Below are 19,250 nucleotides of genomic sequence, written 5' to 3'. Positions count from 1 at the left end.
ACAGTGTGGAGATTCCTCAAGAAATTAAAAATAGAGCTTCCCTATGACCCTGCAATTGCACTCCTGGGTATTTACCCCAAAGATACAGATGCCGTGAAAAGAAGGGCCATCTGTACCCCAATGTTTATAGCAGCAATGGCCACGGTCGCCAAACTATGGAAAGAACCAAGATGCCCTTCAACGGACTAATGGATAAGGAAGATGTGGTCCATATACACTATGGAGTATTATGCCTCCATCAGAAAGGAAGAATACCCAACTTTTGTAGCAACATGGACGGGACTGGAAGAGATTATGCTGAGTGAAATAAGTCAAGCAGAGAGAGTCAATTATCATATGGTTTCACTTATTTGTGGAGCATAACAAATATCATGGAGGACAAGGGGTGTGAGAGAGGAGAAGGGAATTTGGGTAAATTGGAAGGGGAGGTGAACCATGAGAGACTATGGACTCTGAAAAACAATCTGAGGGGTTTGAAGTGGCGGGGGGGTGGGAGGTTGGGGTACCAGGTGGTGGGTATTATAGAGGGCACGGCTTGCATGGAGCACTGGGTGTGGTGAAAAAATAATGAATACTGTTTTTCTGAAAATAAATAAATTGAAAAAAAATTGCAACTCCATATCAGCAGTTAGGTCTCAGGTTAATATATCAAAATGTTAATATTTATACTCAATTTAAAGCAGCCATCTTCTGTTTCTTATTTACTTGATGAATTAATAAAATTTTAAGTTTACCTTGTTGACCTTTTAAAAATCTTGAGAACATTTGAAAATTGTAACGGGCTTACAGGCATGAGTGCATTTCACTTTAAGAGGAAAATTGGCAATACTGAAAAATAATTCCAAGGTTTGATGAGAAGAATCTGAAAAAATTATTAGCAAGCACGGAGATAAGGAAAAGGACATTTCTGTAATTATTTGGAAACACTGGATTTATGTAAATAAACATGAAATGATTATGCACTTGGGCCATATGGTGTTTGAGAACCAAAGTAATTTTGTAGCACTCAAGTAATTTACTGGTTCGACTTGCTTGTTTTGGAAGATAGTTTGCAATAGAAGAACTGAATGGATTTAAAAAATGAGGCGTTATCATAGTTTCTATTGATCAGAAAGTGATCTCTCAAGCGGAGTCTGTATAACTCCAGAGATATGGAAAATAATCCATTAGTGGAAAGAAAAAAAATATTTCAACTTGATTTTTTTTTTAAAGATTTTATTTATTTATTTGACAGACAGAGATCACAAGTAGGCAGAGAGGCAGGCAGAGAGAGGAGGAAGCAGGCTCCCTGCTGAGCAGAGAGCCCGATACGGGGCTCGATCCCAGGACCCTGGGATCATGACCTGAGCCGAGGCAGAGGCTTTAACCCACTGAGCCACCCAGGTGCCCCATATGTATTTTCTAGCTCCATCCATGTCACTGCCAATGGCAAGATTTCATTCTTTTTTAAGGTTGAATAATATTCCATTGTATATATAAACCACATCTTCTATCAATGGATACATGGGCTGCTTCCATAATTTGGCTACTGTAGAAAATGCTGTTATAAACATAGGGATGCATGTATCCCTTTGAATTAGTGTTTTTTGTGTAATTAGATATTTTTTGTGTAAATATCCAGTAGTGATAACTGGATCATAGGGTAGTTTTATTTTTCATTTTTAAAGGAAACTCTATACTGTTTTCCACAGTGGCTGCACTAGTTTGCACTCCACCAACATAGCAAGAGGGTCCCTTTTTTTTCCACTTCTTTGCCGACACCTGTTTTTTGTTTTCGACTTTAGCCATTTTAGCAAGTGTGAGGTGATGCCTCATTGCAGTTTTTCTTTCTTCTCATTGTAGTTTTGATCTACATTTACCTGATGATGAATGAGATTGAGTATCTTGTCATGTGTCTGTTGGTCATCTGGATGTCTTCTTGGGAGAAATGTCGTTTCATGTCTTCTGCCCATTTTTAAATTGGATTATTTGTTTTTTGGGATGTTGAGTTGTACCAGTTCTTTATGTATTTGGATACTAACCCTTTATCAGATATTTCATTTGCAACTCTTTTCAGCCATTCTGTGGGCTGCCTTTTAGTTTTATTGCTTGCTTCCGTCATTGTGTGGAAGCTTTTTATTTTGGTGTAGTTCTAATAGTTTATTTTTGTTTTTGTCCCTTGTCTTAGGAGACACATCTAGAAAAATGTTGCTGTGGCCAATGTCAGAGATATTACTGCCGGTGCTCTCTTCTAGCATTTTTATGGTTTCAGATATCATATTTAGGTCTTTAAAACCATTTTGAGTTTATTTTTGTGTTTGGTGTATGAATGTGGTCCAGTTTCATTCTTTTGCCTGTAGCTGTCCAGTTTTCCCACCACCATTTGTTGAAGAGACTGTTTTTTCCTTATTGTATATTCATTTCCCCTTTGTTGAAGATTAATTGACCATATAGTTGTGAATTTATTTCTGGATTTTCTATTCTGTTCCATTGATCTATGTGTCTATTTTTGTGCCAGCACCATACACTTTTGATTACTACAGCTTTGTAATACTATTGTGCTGGAATTTTGAGACCTCAAAAGTTTTTTTCTACTTTTTCAAGATTGTTTTGGCTATTTGGGTCTCTTCTAGTTCCGTACAAATTTTAGGATTGTTTTTTCTAGTTTTGTGAAAAATGATGTTGGCATATTTTGATAACAATTACATTAAATCTGTAGACTCCTTTGAGTAGTATAGACATTTTAATAATATTTGTTCTTTTAATCCATGAGCATGGAATATCTTCCTATTTCTTTGTTTTGTCTTCAATTTCTTTCATCAGTGTTTTATAATTTTCAGAGTATAGATCTTTTGCCTCTGGTTAAATTTATTTCTAGATATTTTTTATTTTTGGTGCAATTGTAAATGAGATTTTTTTCCTTATTTTTCTTTCTGCTGCTTCACTATTGGTTATAGAAGTGTAACAGATTTCTAAAGAGAAAGTAACTTTTTTGAAGAAAGCTATACTCTGGAGAGATGGTTTTTAAAAAATATATTTGTAAAATTTTCTAATGTTAAATATATTTGTTGATGAAAACAATGTGTACTACCTGTAAAAACTCTCATATCTGCACTATTAAAAATAATTTTAGAAAAAAATTTCTAACCAGTTTAAAACTCTGTCAAAGATTTCAATGGTCTTGAGTTCTTTTGTTAAAGTTTACAAAATGATGCAATATATGATTAGCTAGCAAGAACTGACATCATAAAAGATGGAAATGTACCAGCCAAATTCAAAGACCACTTTTGCCAATTAGTGGAGGAGACTGAAAAATGGTATCATAATTTAGTAAGCATAGCCAATGATACACATCTGACACTTTTACTTTTGAGGTACTTTGTTTAGTTTTGACAGCCAGTAAAACTTAGTATTGAAAGCAACTGGGCTTAGGATAAGACTTTTGAGTCACTGTATCTCAAAAAGTTAATGAGATGCATATTTATGCATATGCATATTTAATTACATTGTTCTTAACTAACACCGCTATTAATATTTGTACCATTAACAAATAGGAAACAATTTTATTTCATTTCATCTTTATTTTAAAGTTGTATTTATTTTCATTCAATATTTTATCTTTATACAAATTATCTTTTATATCTAGTTTTGAATATTATCTCTATAATAAAATATGGATTATTACTATTAATAATCATTAATAAAGTACTTTATAATTATATTATAAAGTATACATTATAAGTGTGTTTATATATATGTTTTTACATATATTATTAAGAAATGCGTATATTTATGGTAAGCATGCATTTTTTTTTTAACTGATAAAGGCATAAGATGTAAAAAAATCAGTGTTGCATTTCTGCAGACACACTACCCACCTAGATCTTGGTGCTGATTTTCTGCAAAATTCTCCAGCTTATTTAAGGGGGTTATATTTAATATACATCCAAAAATGCATTTCAAAGTTGCAGAAATTACTTATTGCTGGCGCAACTTCCCTAAAGAAAAACATATCCAATTTTTCTTTCTAAACTAAAATTTCGATTTGGTGGCACGACACACTCAACCTGGGAAGGTTCCTAGGAATATGCACAGTGGAAAGTAAAGGGAATAACAGAGAGGATAAAGGACTTTTATATTTACTCACTCCATTGACCATCAGGAGCACGAGGCCATTGTCAGCTGGTGTTCGAACTTCTATGTCAAAGCGAGTCACCTGACCGAATTTCCCTCTCCTTGTGATATCCCTTACCACAGCATAACTAGAGCCATCGAAGAAATAGCTGGCAGCTCGGCTCTGAGTGAAGGCCAGTTTGTCTCTGGAATAAAAACGCAAGGATATATGAGCATGACAGTTTGCATTATGCTTTCCACGTGAGGAACTTACAACCCATTGTCATGACATCTTCCATGGAACTCACAGCATTAAATATGTGGAACTTAAGAAACAGAACAGCTGAACATAGTGGGGGGGGTGAGGCAGAAAGAGAGTCAAACCACAAAACAGACTCTTTTTTTTTTTTTAAAGATTTTATCTATTTTATTTGACAGACAGCGACTACAAGTAGGCAGAGAGGCAGGCAGAGAGAGAGGAGGAAGCAGGCTCCCTGCTGAGCAGAGAGTCTGATGCGGGGTTCGATCCCAGGATGCCAGGACCATGACCTGAGCCGAAGGCAGAGGCCTTAACCCACTGAGCCACCCAGGCGCCCCCACAAAACAGACTCTTAACTAGAGAGAGCAAACTGAGAGTGCTGGAGGGGAGCTGCGGGGAGAGATGGGCTGGATGGATGACGGGCTTTAAGGACGGCATTGTGATGAGCACTGGGTGTTGTATGTAAGTGATGAAGCACTAAATTCTACACCTGAAACTAATATTACATTGTATATTAACTAATTGGAATTTAAATAAAAACTTGAAAAAAAAGCAAGTGAAGTCCTGATGTCTACATGGGAGACAGAGAAGTATTTATAGGTAGGTTAAATGAATGGTTTATTTTTTATTAAAAAAATTTTTTTTTTTTTACTTTCAGATTTAGAATTGAGTGATTCATCACTTACATACAACACTCGGCGCTCATCACAGCAAGTGCCCTCCTAATGCCCATCACCCATCTAGGCCATCCCTCCATCCACCTCCCCTCCAGCAATTTTGTTTGTTTTCCATAGGTAAGAGTCCGTTTTCTGGTTGGCCTCCCTCTTCCCACCCCCCTTGCACGTGTTCATCTGTTTTATTTCTTAAATTCCACACGTGAGTGAAACATATGGTATTTGTCTTCCTTTGACTAATTTTGCTTAGCATTATACTCTCCAGCTCCGTTCACGTCATTGCAAATGGCAAGACTTCATTGTATTCCAGTGTGTGTGTGTGTGTGTGTGTATCATCTTCCATATTCTGATGAGTGATTTTGAATGGATTTCTTTTCTACCCTTTGTGCTAAGACAACGGAAGTTTCTGGTGAAACCCAAGTCTCTGGAATCCTAAATTAAAGCAGCAAACAAGGGCACTTATGTGGTTCAGTCGTTAAGTGTCTGCCTTTGGCTCGGGTCATGGTCCCAGGGCGCTGGGATCGAGCCCCACATCGGGCTTCCTGCTCACTGGGAAGCCTGCTTCTCCTTCTCTCACTCCCCCTTTTGTGTTCCCTCTCTCACTTTGTCTCTCCCTGTCAAATAAATAAATAAAATCTTAAAAAAAAAAAAAGCTGCAAACAAGATGTTTAATACTTCCTACTTGTATATGCTCGTCTGTGGCAGAAAACTGAAATGATTTTTGCAGACATGACTCTTATGCAGTTCCAAGACTGGGTTCCCCAAAGAAAAAAAAGAGAACCTGAATATTGATCCATGGTCGTCTCATCTGCTGCTTTCACGTGGCTATCAAAGTCTTTAGTTTTCTTAATACTTTCTTACCTGGCACAGGGTACTGACTTGGAGGGATCCATGTTATAGATGTGCTTGAAGTTGTACAAGCTGATCACATCATTATTCAAAGTGGCCAATTCCAGGCAGCCCACGAAGCCAGGCAAGTTTAAGCTTGCGGGGAGCTATGTAACAGACAAAGTCAATTACCCCAGGATTGTGCTTCACCCAGGTGATACAGAACAGACAATGAAATAGACAACAGGTCAGGGGGAACTGCCCATATAGACAAATATCTTTCTAGACCTATGTCTCCTCTGGGCCGGATAATTTAGATAAACAATGATTTTTCAGCTGTGCCTATCTAGCAGAGAGGATGGGATTTGTTGAATACACATACTATTTATCAGTCACACACCAAATATCGAATTCAGGAGTAAAACTAATTCTTTCAGCAGCTCTTTGAGGTAGATATTCCTGTTTTCATATCAACAGAAGGAAAGTAATTCTCGGAGAGGTTCAATAATATGTCTATAACTAGTAAGTAATAGCCTTGGGATTGAAATCCTACATCAACTCCCTATCTCCTTATCTGGGCCTTTCATTTATTTGCCTTTCACCAGGTCTCATACTCCCCCCTTAGATTCACCCTTTTCTTCATCCCGAGTATTTTATTTCATGTCTATATTAGTTGAAATAACTGAGTTTTTGAAATTGTCATTGTGAACCTAGCAAACCCATAAGGTCCACGCACTCCTGCAGTAGTGGGTGGGGGTAATATCAATTATGTATGCATGCGTCGGAATGAAATAAATTGATATACAAGTGGTAGCTAGAGCTTGAAAGCATCTGACACCATGAAACTATGGGTGGCAAAGACCAGATTTATATGCCAGATTTATAGATCAGTATTTTAACACCATGGAGCTAACTTCTTTCTTGAAATACCAAGATTTTGATACACCCCCAAATCATTGTAGGACTTATGGATTTTTAAAAATCAGTCAGTGTAGATTTTCAGTAAGTCCAAATCTGGCTGGATAGCTTACCTTGAAGTTTGAAGGCACGCCACCAACATAAAACACAGTGTCCGCAGGGTCCAGATCCAACAAGGCGTCATCTCCCGTAAATTCTCCCTTTTTAATAAACTTTTCCTCTGCAGTGCTACTCAGACTTGGGACCGTCAAAAACACCTTTCCGTGTTTTCCTACCCTGTTAAGAATTTTCAGTCCTTATTAGCCAGATAATTTGTAGAAAATATGTTTTTTTAAAGGTCGTCATGTGAAAGCTTTTACAGGATGTCAACCATCAGCAGAAAGAAAAAAAAAAGATATTCCATCTTGGAATGAAGGCATGGATTGGGCAGATAAAAAGATCTAATAATCTGTTTGCTATTTAGAAATGATGAGTATTTTTTTCTAATCTGTTTTTTTCCTGACTTAGGTATTTGGGAAGCAACATAGGCATACTGGGGGAAAAAAGGAGCAACAATAAAGGGAAGAAAATGCTATTTAAACATCCACAGGAAAACTGTGTATGTGTGTGTGTGTGTGTGTGTGTGTGCGCACGTGCGCACATGCACGCATGCATTCCCACAGATTTTTTTTTATGAAATGTGCATGGAAGCCCTGTATTGTGAATTCACTTTACCTTTCAATCTTGACAATGCTGAAGTAAGCAGGCCAGGAGCTGACGGGCTTGGAGTTCAGGGGAATCTCTACATCCTTAGCTCCCAGATTATAAATGTACACCAGGTTATCATTTTTGATTGCAAGACCCATGTATTCTTTTTTGGCCTGAAATGTCAAGAAGCCACTTAAAGAAAATCCACATGAATGAACATCATATTTTGTTTTCCTTTCTTTAAGACACAATCATCAATCCAAGCGCTTGGCTGTCTACAAGGCACATCTTGCCTGAATTATTACAAAGTTCCTGTTGGATTGGGCAATGCCTTTTTCTTTCCAGCCTCCCTGTGGCTACATTGGTGTGTTGCTCCCCTGTGTTTGTCCAAGTGCATCCTGGACAGGGAGGCAGGCAACGGCAGGCTTGTGGACATCTGACGGCTTCCAGGAGTGGCCTGATCCCGTCTGGTTAACCCACGGACATAACGCAGCCCGCCAAGACAGACTGCTGTGCCTGTCCAAACAGGGTGAGCAACAACTGTTAGTAGGCCTCTGGGTTCTGGAAGTCCTTGAAATGCTACATTCAATGAGCCGTTTGAGACTGATCATGAAGCAGCCCCAGAAATATCCCACGTAGAGAAGGAATCACTTACCTTTATGACCACTCGAGTCTCGGGATTAAAGTGGTCTGTACCAGAACGGGAATGTTGTTTGGGTAACTAGAATGGGAATGTTGTTTGTTTGCATAGGTGGTTTTGTTTTAAGGGAAGAGGAAAGCCCCTGTCTTTCCTTTGACTATTATTCTCTCTTTTCAAATGTCGTGTTTTCCTGGGTGTTATACGCAACTGATCAATTATTGAACTCTACACCTGAAACTAATGATGTACTCTCTGTTGGCTAATCGAATTTAAATTTAAAAAAAGGAAAAAAATTAAATAAAAATAAATTTACTAGGAAAAAAAAAAAAACCCATGTCACAAGCTTACGGTTTTGCTTCCGAGGTACAGGATGAACCGGTCCGTAGCTCCAGCCAGCTCTGGCTGCTTCACGGGGGGAGGTTTCATGTACAGGCTCAGGGATGTGAAGGTCTTTAAGTCATCCATACTGGTTTTGGGGTGCACCTCCACTGCCGACTGGCCATCAAACATCATGGAGACTTGGATCTGGAGTTAGAGAATGTTTCTGTTAAAAGCACCCTGCAGAAATGGGTACAGCTCTCTCTCATGGTGTCCAAAGGGATTCCCTCCATCCTTATGGACTCTCTGAGTCCTACTCCCTTCCTTGTCCTTCTTTCCTGATGTCCTCACCTTGTGGGAGAAAGGGGTTAAGGCCGATCATAATATAGTCATTTACATTTAAAATAAGGTGAAAGGAAGCCAAAAAACGGTGACAAAGCGGATCTACGAGGAGGATAACTACGAATCCCACAATGAATTACAAACTTGGTTGGGGTGAACTAAATAGCTTGATGGGATTCCTGGTCAGTTACACAGTTCATGAGGCCCATAAAATTAACAATGACTAATTGATCAGGAGAAGTATAACACATCTGGGGAACTAATACGGCTAGAACTTTCTCCCCAGGGTTTTAAAAAGAGGAACAAGAAATAAGGCTGTGAGTAACATCCTTGAGCACACCAGGACTGTTGGGAGGGGTCTAGACCCAGCTTTGGAGTCTTCAACAGGGTCTTGAAACCTGGCTCTGCTTCTTACTAGCTCTGTAACTGTGAGCAAGTCACTTAACCTGCAGTTGCTTCAAATGTTAAGGGTGGACGAAAATCTTGCTGAGTGAAATGAGATAATAACTATAAAGTACTTTCCAGTTCCTGGCTCTATCATTATTATAACTGTAATGAGTTCATTAAGATGTTTCTTATAATAATTCTTAGAAAAACCTCAAAACAAAGCACAATTCAGTAGATGCATGTCTGAGAGGCCCAATATGATAAGCTGATTCTCTGGTCTGGTTCAGAGTGATTTTCTGAGTATTCAGAAGGGGATGGACTTCTATATCCATGTCACACATGCAAATATTTCTGAATAATTAGATGTATTGATATCCATTATATAATATTAATTTGGTTAATATTGATGGTCAGTAAGCTCAAGACTATATTCCCAGTGCCTAGAATATAGCTGTCTTACATTGCTAGTTGAGTAAAAATTAATCATCTTAATAAACAATTCATGGGATTAAAGTCTTTTTTCATAAAAATTGAGTCTGAGAAGGAAATATATCTGCACAGAAAGTACCTCACTTTGGGGAGCCCAAGGGGCTCCCAAAGGCATTGCCAAGACTCTCTCTAGAAAACAGTTTTAGGTGGTTAAGTTCCCCAAACTTTTCTCCATTTGAATCAAATTACCAGAAAGCACTCCCAGAAACCTAGCTTTGGAAAAAACGTTTCTTCACGCTAAGCTTTTCTTGAAATGCTTCCCAAAGTATCTAACAAAGGTAATTTGGGATGTGAGACCAATTATCACAAATCATTTAAATGCTGAATATATTTACCAAAAACGATCTCCTCCATTACAAAATAGTTGATTTCCAACTCTTCTTTTGGTCAGTTCTTAGGGCTCATGGTCTGTTCAGGATAATTTGCAATTGAGAAGACAAAACCATATAATGCTGATCTATGCATCAATAAAAAATAAATGAAAAAGAGGGCCAAGGATGAGCCCTATTTGCCAACTGAAAACGTTAATTGAATTTTGGTGTTGCTGTGTGGCCTCTGTGTAAAGATTGTTCAGTTTAGGTGATCTGTGATTCCACAGTGACCCCTGTGGAGGGGTCAGTGAAGGCTCCCTCTATCAATGTTATACCAGAGAATTCCCTAAAGAGGTAGATGGGCAGGATTATTCAACATAGTAATTGCACTAAAACACATGTTCCAATAATTAATAATATTGACAAGTATAAATCACGTCTTCGGTTGGTGTTAGCTTTACTCAATTTCTTTTCCTCTACAAGCTTTATTGATTAGGTTAACCCTATGACTCTTAATCTTGGCTATCCATAAGAATCATGAGGAAGCTTTTAAAAAAATACAGGAACTGAGCCCATCCTCTAGAGAACCTGATCATGGCTTTGAGGTTGGGACCGGGAACAGGTTTAGTTTTCAAAGCTCTTCATGTAATTCTAATGAGCAGATCTAGATGGTGCCTTAGAACTAATGAAGTAGAGGGGGCACCTGGGTGGCTCAGTGGGTTAAGCCTCTACTTTTGGCTCAGGTCAGGATCCCAGAGTCGATCCCAGAGTCGTGGGATGGAGTCCTGTAAGGGGTGGGAGTGGGGGTGGGGGTAAGTGTGGGGGTGGGGGGGGAAATCCCTACTCAGCGGGGAGTCTGCTTCTCTTTGTCTCTGCCCCTCCCCCCTGCTTGTGCACTTGCATGCGTGTGCTCTCTCTCTCTCTCAAATGAATTAAAAAAAAAAAAAAAAGAACTACTGAAGTAGAAAGATTCCGGGCTCTGGCAGCTGCCTTAAGGGCTGTGATTCAGTTTCCTGATCAGTGAGCACTGAGAAGTCTTCTTTCACGCTTACCTTGCTGGCGACACTTCTGGTCTGAGCTATAAGCTCCCGGATCCTCCGGATGCTGGCAGAGACGTTGCTCGCAGGCCGCTTCTGTTCCACAGTGCGGAGCTGATCCAGGAGCTGAGGGACAACCTCTGTCAGATTTCGTACTGCAGTTAACAAAAATTAATCACTTGAGTAAATATCTCCATGATATTAACTAATATTAGCTGTATTTAAGGAATCAAGTGAAGAGACAACAAACACAGGCTACTTCTGTGAGATCTATAACTATTTGTAATCCTGCCAAAGGAAGAGTTAAGCCCGCTGTATAAGCAATTCCTATTTTGTGGCATTTATAATGTCTATTGGTCCACATGTATGTAGAGTGAGCTGGCTTACAATGTACATTTCTGAAGGGCCGGGCCCACGAAAAATGTACAGATGTTTTTGTCCCCATGTAGCATAGGGTCTACTTGCATTTCTAATGGAACTGATAGAACAAGTCTAAAGGAAGGCTGGGCAAAAGGAGGTGGGAAGGTTTTTTCCCAGGTTGCCTATTCCCACTGCTGCTGCAATGGTCCATGCAGAGGCGGAGCTACATGGAGAAAACAACCGAGTGCCCAGAAGAGTGGCAGTTGGTGCCAAGGAGAGGGTGGGCGCCATGGTCTATGGGCCCAATAAGGGTGATGATACAAACACATCATACTGACTTTGTAGGTTATGTTTTTTTTTTTTTTTAAAGGTATGAGGTACACATAGAAAAGAGAAATAGGGGTGCCTGGGTGGCTCCGTTGGTTAAGCGTCTGACCCTTGATTTTGGCTCAGGTCATGATCTCAGAGACCTGAGATGGAGCCTCATGCCCGCTCTGCGCTCAGTGGGGAGTCTGCTTGTCCCTCTCCTTCTTCTTCTTCTTTTTTTAAAAGATTTTATTTATTTGTTTGACAGACAGAGATCACAAGCAGGCAGAGAGAGGAGGAAGCAGGCTCCCTGCTGAGCAGAGAGCCCGATGCGGGGCTCGATCCCAAGACCCTGAGATCATGACCTGAGCTGAAGGCAGAGGCTTAACCCACTGAGCCACCCAGGCACCCCTGTCCCTCTCCTTCTGCTCCTCCTCCTGCTCACATGCTCTCTTTCTAAAATAAATAAATAAAATCTTAAATAAAGAGAGAATAAATCATATTTACACAGTTAGATGAGAGAAGTCCAAAACAGGAAGAATGGCGTAACTTTCTATAAGGGTTCATGAACCGGACCAGTGGTTCTCAATGTGTGGTCCACAGACCAGCAGTATTGGCATCATCAGGGAACTTGTCAGAAATGCAAAATCTGTGGCTCCAACCCAAACCTGCTCAATTAGAAACTCTGGGAGTGAGGCCCAGGTGATTCTAAAGCACATGAAGGTTTACGAACCGGGACTAGAGAATGAATATTTTTTGCATATTCCCCCGGAGAAGGGCAGAGCCATGGTCACTAAGCAGTAGCAGCTGGAAAACAGGAAGCCTCTTACCGGACCCAAACTAAACTCAGATTCAGGAGAATATGTCAGTGAGGACCAAGGATAAAACTCTTTTCTGTATTTAGGAAGTGGGGTGTTTCTCTATCTTAAGGGATGGAATGAAGAAAAATAATAACAATTATCACTTTATCATGTTAATAAATAGAGGTAAATATTTGTTGTTTGGATAACTGACCACAATAGCCATTTTATAGTATAATAGTGTTTAAAAATTATAGGTAATGAAGTATATTTCATGTGTTACATTAAATTTTGATTATGGAAATGTATATAAAACAGGGTTTCCCTGTTCTCAATTCTCTGAGAAAGGGAACCACCTTTTATTATAGTCTTTATAAAGTTTCTTATGTTGTGGTATGCTCTTTCATTTACTTTGATTTGAACCACAAAATGCTATCTGAGGAAAACACAGAGGCCTAAAACAATTTCAATTAGTGGTAGTTCTGGACGCTTACTGGAATTGTGGATTGGACCAAAAAAGGAACAAAAAAATTTAACACAGATTTAGTAAACATTCCTGAGGCTCTGTCTTTATAAACGCAAATGTTAGATGTCACGTAGGCAAATCTTTTAGAGATTAAGTTCTAAATGCAATTAGGTGAGCGGTTACATGGTAAAAGTCATGAATATATACTTAAGAGATGAGCATAACGGTTATCGTCTTGTTACGGGAATGAATATTTGTGACCTGGGATAAAATTTCTAGTGACAGATCAAATGTAGATTAATAAAGTTCTTCCTTAACTCGGATGGAAGTGAACGTAATATGTTCTGCAAAACCATGCTGGAGAACAGGAAGTTCTAGTCATGACAGTCATTGATATTAAGAGGTAGAAGAGATCAAATAAACATGGTACTATGTAATTTAAATATCTGTGCATAACTAAATAAATTAGGTAGATAACAGAGTATTTCATTATCATTGCTGTAAATTTGCATTCAAGCTGGGCAACAAACTCTTCTCCAATTTTTTTTTTTTTTTAGGGTTTATTTATTTATTTGAGAGCAACAGAGAGAGAGAGCACGCCGGAGCAGGGGGGAAGAGGGAGCAGGAGAGAGAATCTCAAGCAGATTCCATGCTGAGTGGGGAGCACTCAGCTGGGAGCACGAGTGGGGCTCAAGATCATGACCCAGGATCATGACCTGAGGGCAGAAACCACGAGTCGGAAGCTTAACTGATTATGCCTCCCAGGTGCTCCCAAACTGTTCTTCATGGGAACCTTCAGTTTTGTTAAAGATTTTACTTATTTATTTGACAGAGAGAGAGAGACAGGGAACACAAGCAGGGGGAGTGGGAGAGGGAGAAGCAGGCTTCCAGCCGAGCAGGGAGGCCGATGCGGGGCTCTATCCTAGGACCCTGGGATCATGACCTGAGCCAAACAGACACATAACGACTGAGCCACCCAGGTGCCCTGGAACCTTCAGTTTTGAATGGACATAGTCAGTACCTGTTGGTAATAACCTGCATTTCTTAGGTAAGGACAAAGCAATTCAGTTTAGTAAATATTTTTCCCCAAAGTAAACCAATATTTTGTGATTGACCTTCTTCCCCAAGGAACAGACTTAACATTGACAAACATCAGTGCTGCCATTATTTCCTATAGAAAGAAAATGATGCTTAACCAATCTCTCTAGTATATTTTTGTGAAATATATATATTTTATATGCATACACATATATATGTGTGTATATATATATACGTGTGTGTCATAGATGACCTGAGCAAATTTTTTTTTTTTCTAAGCGGATTTCTACAATATTCTAATCTCACACCCGGATGAAAACCACCGTATCTTAATGAAAGATGTGTTGAGCCGAATGGCCAATTCATCTGGATGCAAACCGTGATACCTGCATCTCGCGCAGAGTCCACCGCTGTGTTGTAAGCAGAAGAGTCAAAGCTCTGAAGGTTTTGTGACCAGTTGGTTAGGTTGTTAGCCATGGGGGCGGCTGCCCGCTGGACTTCCACTGTGGTCTTGTTGGCCTCCTCCGTGATCAGCTTCGATTGACCCAGGCGCTCCTGGGCGTCACCTTCACACAGAGCACAGGGACACTCACTTTGCAGAGAAGCAGGACATTTGTTGGGAGCATCAACGTCCATTTACTCATTGGGATAAGGCAGCCCTCAAGTTTTGGGTTTTTAAGCTGAACAAAGATCTTTAAATAGATGTTAATGACGGCACAAGTGAGAAATGTGAAGGTAGCGTTACACAGTGAGCTTGAAACACTCTAGAGTCTCATTAAAACCAGGCAGCCCACTTAAAACATTTTCAAACTAGAGGTGAATTTTTAAAAAAGTAATTAGTATTTCTTCAGGTTAGAGACCTGGTGAGAAAGCCACCGAAAACATATAGGAGATTTTAAGTCATAAAATGTTCATGTCTGATATCATTGTAAATATCACTTTCTTCTATGTGGGACGCATTTTGCTGTAAAAATGCAAAAGTAAATCAGGATGGAATCAGGCTGCTTATTAAATCAGTATGGAAAATTATTTTTAAATAATAAAACCAAGTTGCAAAATAGCATGTATAGTGACATTCTATTTTTATTAAAAAGTTATGTATTTAAAATAAAAAAGTCAGTTTACAACAAAATGTTTTTTCCATAATAAGATTTAAAAAGATTTTTCTTCTTTTGTCCTTTTTCTTATCTGTATTTTCTACTCTTTCTGTAATAATCATGTATTACTTTGGTAATAAAAGTCACAGGTGAGGTTGTAGCTTTTCTTTTTCTTGAGTGGAGAAAGATTTAATTCAACCTCACATAATCTGAACTCTGATGGATGCGGCTTTGAATCCTGGGTCTGCTTCTATTTTGGAGCTGTGCATTTTGGAGCAAGTTCCTAACCTTGAAAAGCCTCAGGGTTCACCACCATCTAAAGGCAATTGTGGTACTTTCCGACATGACAGGAAGTGTATACACTACAGCCTAGTGCTCCAGCATGTGGCAGCTCTGATGGTGCAGATGAAAGGGATTCTCGTTGGATGACATGGTCCTGGCTGGGGCTTTGGCAAACTAGGAGGCAGTAGCTGGATTTGCTCCATGTAGGAGAAAACGCACATCCAGTAGTCTGGCTTCCAGCCCGTCTGGTTCCCAGCCCATCTTTTTAAGATACCACTGTAGTACCAGATTAGGCAAAATGAGTGCTCTTGTGTCTCCATTTGGCTTGGTGGTCTCCCTACTTGTACTATCAGAATGACATGGCAAGTAACAGAGGCTGCTACTCACATTTGGGGCCAGAGAGATCCAGACCCAAATAGGGCATATTTATTAGAGAAGAAGGAATGTTCACAAGGAAGTGGGTTACAAAATAGTATAAGCAGCCTGATTGCATTAAAGCACCAGCACACGTGGACGCACACAAGTACGTACACACACACACACACACACACACACACACACACATGATTGGAGGAAAATGCTCTCAAATGTAATGGTCACTCCTAGGAGGTATGATTATAGGTTTTACAATTATTTTCCAGTGCGTGTGTGTGTGTGTGTGTGTGTGTGTGATGAACATAGTTCCTTTTGTCATCAGAAAACAATATTTATTTATAGAAGTATTGACAAGTAAGGAATCATGTATTCCTTCCTCAAGCGTTTATTTGAATCCCAGCAAAGGAACAGTTGAGGCTTACTATGTTCTTGTCTGTGACCCTTACCTCTCTCTGTGGCTTGTAGTCGCTTAATGGCGTCACTCAATCTGTTTTTGAGAGCGCTCTTCCTTGCTAGGGCTCCGTCCACACGCCTGTTGGTGTCGGCTACCGCCTCATCATTGCCTATGAAGAAGAAGCCAAAAAAAGGAGCCAAGATGCTAGGGGGATAAAAAAAAATCTCCATTTCAACAAGGACAATTCTGATCTGTGTTGTGGGGTCATCTGTAATATTCTGAATATGGTGTGAACATAGAACACCAGCTCTGGAAAGTGGCATTCCAATTAAGAGGCACAGGACTACAGAAGACTAGCCGCACTGCTTGGGAGTGATTTAGAATGCCATAAAGTGACTCATAAAAGGTGGAAGGATGATGGCTAACTTCTTTGAAAAATATAGCACTGCTGTGACTTACAACTAGCAGCACAGTTGATAAAGAGCTGAAAGGAAAGGTCTATCTCTATTTATGGCGATGACTTGTTATATAAGAATAATTATTTTTTCTTAATTTTTAAATAAAATTTTAATGGATATACAACATACATCTAGAAAAGAGTACACATTATAAACAAATTTTTGCAAACTGAGCACGGCATATATGCTGTGCTAAATCAAGAAAGTAGAACACTATTGCTATTCAATTTTCTGGGCCCTCTGTAATTCCCCAAGGATGACCACTGTTCTGAATTCTATCTCCATCTGTTAGTTGTGTCTATTCTTTTTTTTTTTTAGTTGTGTTTATTCTTAGACTTTATTAAAAAGAAATGATATAGTAGTATAATTTTTTATAGCTTTCATATCTCTGTTTTTATTTCTGTAGAGTGGTTAAGTCTTGATATCTGGTGTTTAAATCTTTCAGCTTTGATTTTATTCTTCAAGGATTACACTGGCTGCTCAGCTCCTCCCACACCCATTTCTGTGGAAATTCTAGGACCATCTTCTCATCATTTACATATAGTTCTGGTACTTTGGTTGGTGTTATATTTAGTCTATACATAAATTTGGCAGAATTGTCATTTTTACAAATTTGAGTCTTCCAGTTAATTGTTTTTGCTTACTCTTCTTTAGATCTAAATTCTCATTTTGATCTCCATTTATTTAGATCATCTTTAATTTCTTTTCAGTTTTATGTGTAGAGATCTTATCTTTCATCAGCTTTATTTCTAGGTATTTTATGTTATTGCAAATGGTGTTAAAAAGTAAATTTCTAATTATTTTCTACATAGAAATAAACTGGACTTTTACACATTGAATTGGTAATGTGGGATATATTTGTCGTTTCCAGTCTTAGTGGGCAAACTTCAAATATTTCAGTATTAATATGCTTCCTTATTTTTATTTTATTTTATTTTTCTTTCTTAGATTACAGAAGTTGCTATGAGTTTTTTAAAACATGAATGGACACTGAGTTTTGTTAAACGATTTTCCTGCATGTGGTGAGATAACCATATGAAATTTCTGATATATTCTTTAAACGTGGTAAACTACTATTGACGTTTGAAATGTTACACTGTCCCTGAAATCCCAGAACAAAGTTAACTTGGTCATGTATTACCATTTCTATGTGTGTTAGATTTGATTTGCTAATGTCTTGTTTAGGTTTTTCACATCTCAATTTGTGAGAGAAATTGGCCTATAATCTTCCTTTTGTTTTTTTACAATGTCCTTATCAGGTTTTGTATCTCAGTTTTGTAGGCCTCATAGAATACATTAGACAATATTTCATCTTTTTTTATTTTCTGGAAGAATTTATACACAAGTAGTGTCATTTGTTTAGATGGCTGGAAGAATTTACTGGGGAAACCATCCGAGCCTTGAGATTTCTTTGTGGGAAGAGTTTAATTACTGATTAAATTTATATATGTATATACAGGTCTATCAGATTTTCTATTTGTTCTTGTATCAGGTTTGATAGTCTTTTTCTTACAAAACTATTCTTGAAAGTGCACTTGTAACATAGTCCCAAAACGGGTTATTTTGGAGCCAAGTCCAAACAAATCATGATGTAATACCTTGTCTGAACAGAAGGATGAACTTTCCCAAAGATTCTTGATTTGTGCGTCGTTTATTCCCAAAGCATGAGGAAGTTTATGCTTTTTGACAAACAGACAAATCATTTCTTCCCTTCCTATTATACTTTTCTCTTTCTCTCCAAAAGGCTTGTAAATATATACTCTCCCATGGCGAACTAGACTCATTTCCATTATACAGTCTTTGTGTGCTTGCTTTCTTGTTCAGTTGTCTTTCCGCACTTGTGTATGGCGGGTATAAAATGAGCAGTGCTGAGTGGATTCTGTCACCAAGTACAACGGAAACAAAGTACAAACACTTCTTTCTTAATTCCTCTGGTGAGTGCTAAAAATTTCCCAGAATTCAAGGAGGGACTTCAACAGACTTTGTACTTGTATTGCACCCCCTTCTCCCTCTTTTAGTTCCAATTTTTGAATATTTTATAATCTTTTTTGAATAATTTATAATCTTTTCAGCTCTTCTTTTTGGGGTTTGTAGCTGCAAAAGATGCTGACTGATATACTGAGAAAGAATATATTTAACTCTATATTTGGAGCCCCTGATAAAAATAGGTAAAAAAAATTATATTTGGGGCTGGATGTTTATAAGAAAAAAATGTTTCATAAAAATTCTTTCCTATTTGAAACTTATTGTTTTACATAAACAGTTTTCATTTTAGAAATGAATTCAATAAAAGATTCCTTTTAATAGCAGCTTCCTGAGTTTATTATAGATTGCTAACTATTTGATATAGATAATAAAGAAAGGAAATCTGGGTTATAAAGATTACTGATCATTGAATGTCATTTGGAAATGAATTAATAGTAATTTGAAATTGTAATGTAACTCAGTAGATAAATATAGTTTAATCTGAAAATCTGAATTTATATCACAAACGTTATTGTCTAAAGGGAGGGAAGTTCTGACCCACACAGTCTTAATTCCCCAAGGATGTCCCTTTGAAATTAAATATGTGAAGAAATTTAACCAAACAAGATCATGAAAGAGGAAACCAAATTTGCAAAATATTCAGAGACCAATGCAGAGATTTTATCTGTACTTAAGTTATAGAACTTTGAAGTGACATTATTACCAG

General features: G+C 38.3%; 1 protein-coding gene across 3 annotated transcripts in view; it reads right to left on the bottom strand.

Moving 5' to 3' along the window:
• Positions 1-19,250, bottom strand: part of LAMA4 (laminin subunit alpha 4) — a 147,237-nt gene that overhangs the window by 25,603 nt on the left and 102,384 nt on the right. For all 3 annotated transcript variants that reach the window (XM_044244267.1, XM_044244276.1, XM_044244285.1), the window contains exons 16-23: positions 16,153-16,269; positions 14,339-14,518; positions 10,998-11,137; positions 8,447-8,623; positions 7,486-7,631; positions 6,885-7,047; positions 5,887-6,020; positions 4,127-4,298 (exon numbers count right to left, since the gene is read on the bottom strand). In XM_044244267.1, coding sequence (XP_044100202.1) covers positions 4,127-4,298; positions 5,887-6,020; positions 6,885-7,047; positions 7,486-7,631; positions 8,447-8,623; positions 10,998-11,137; positions 14,339-14,518; positions 16,153-16,269 — 1,229 coding nt within the window. The remainder of the gene's footprint in view (positions 1-4,126; positions 4,299-5,886; positions 6,021-6,884; positions 7,048-7,485; positions 7,632-8,446; positions 8,624-10,997; positions 11,138-14,338; positions 14,519-16,152; positions 16,270-19,250) is intronic.

This window comes from Neovison vison, chromosome 1, assembly GCF_020171115.1.
Source record: "Neovison vison isolate M4711 chromosome 1, ASM_NN_V1, whole genome shotgun sequence".
NCBI classification, from domain to species: Eukaryota; Metazoa; Chordata; class Mammalia; order Carnivora; family Mustelidae; genus Neogale; species Neogale vison.
This window is presented reverse-complemented; position numbering and strand designations above follow the sequence as displayed.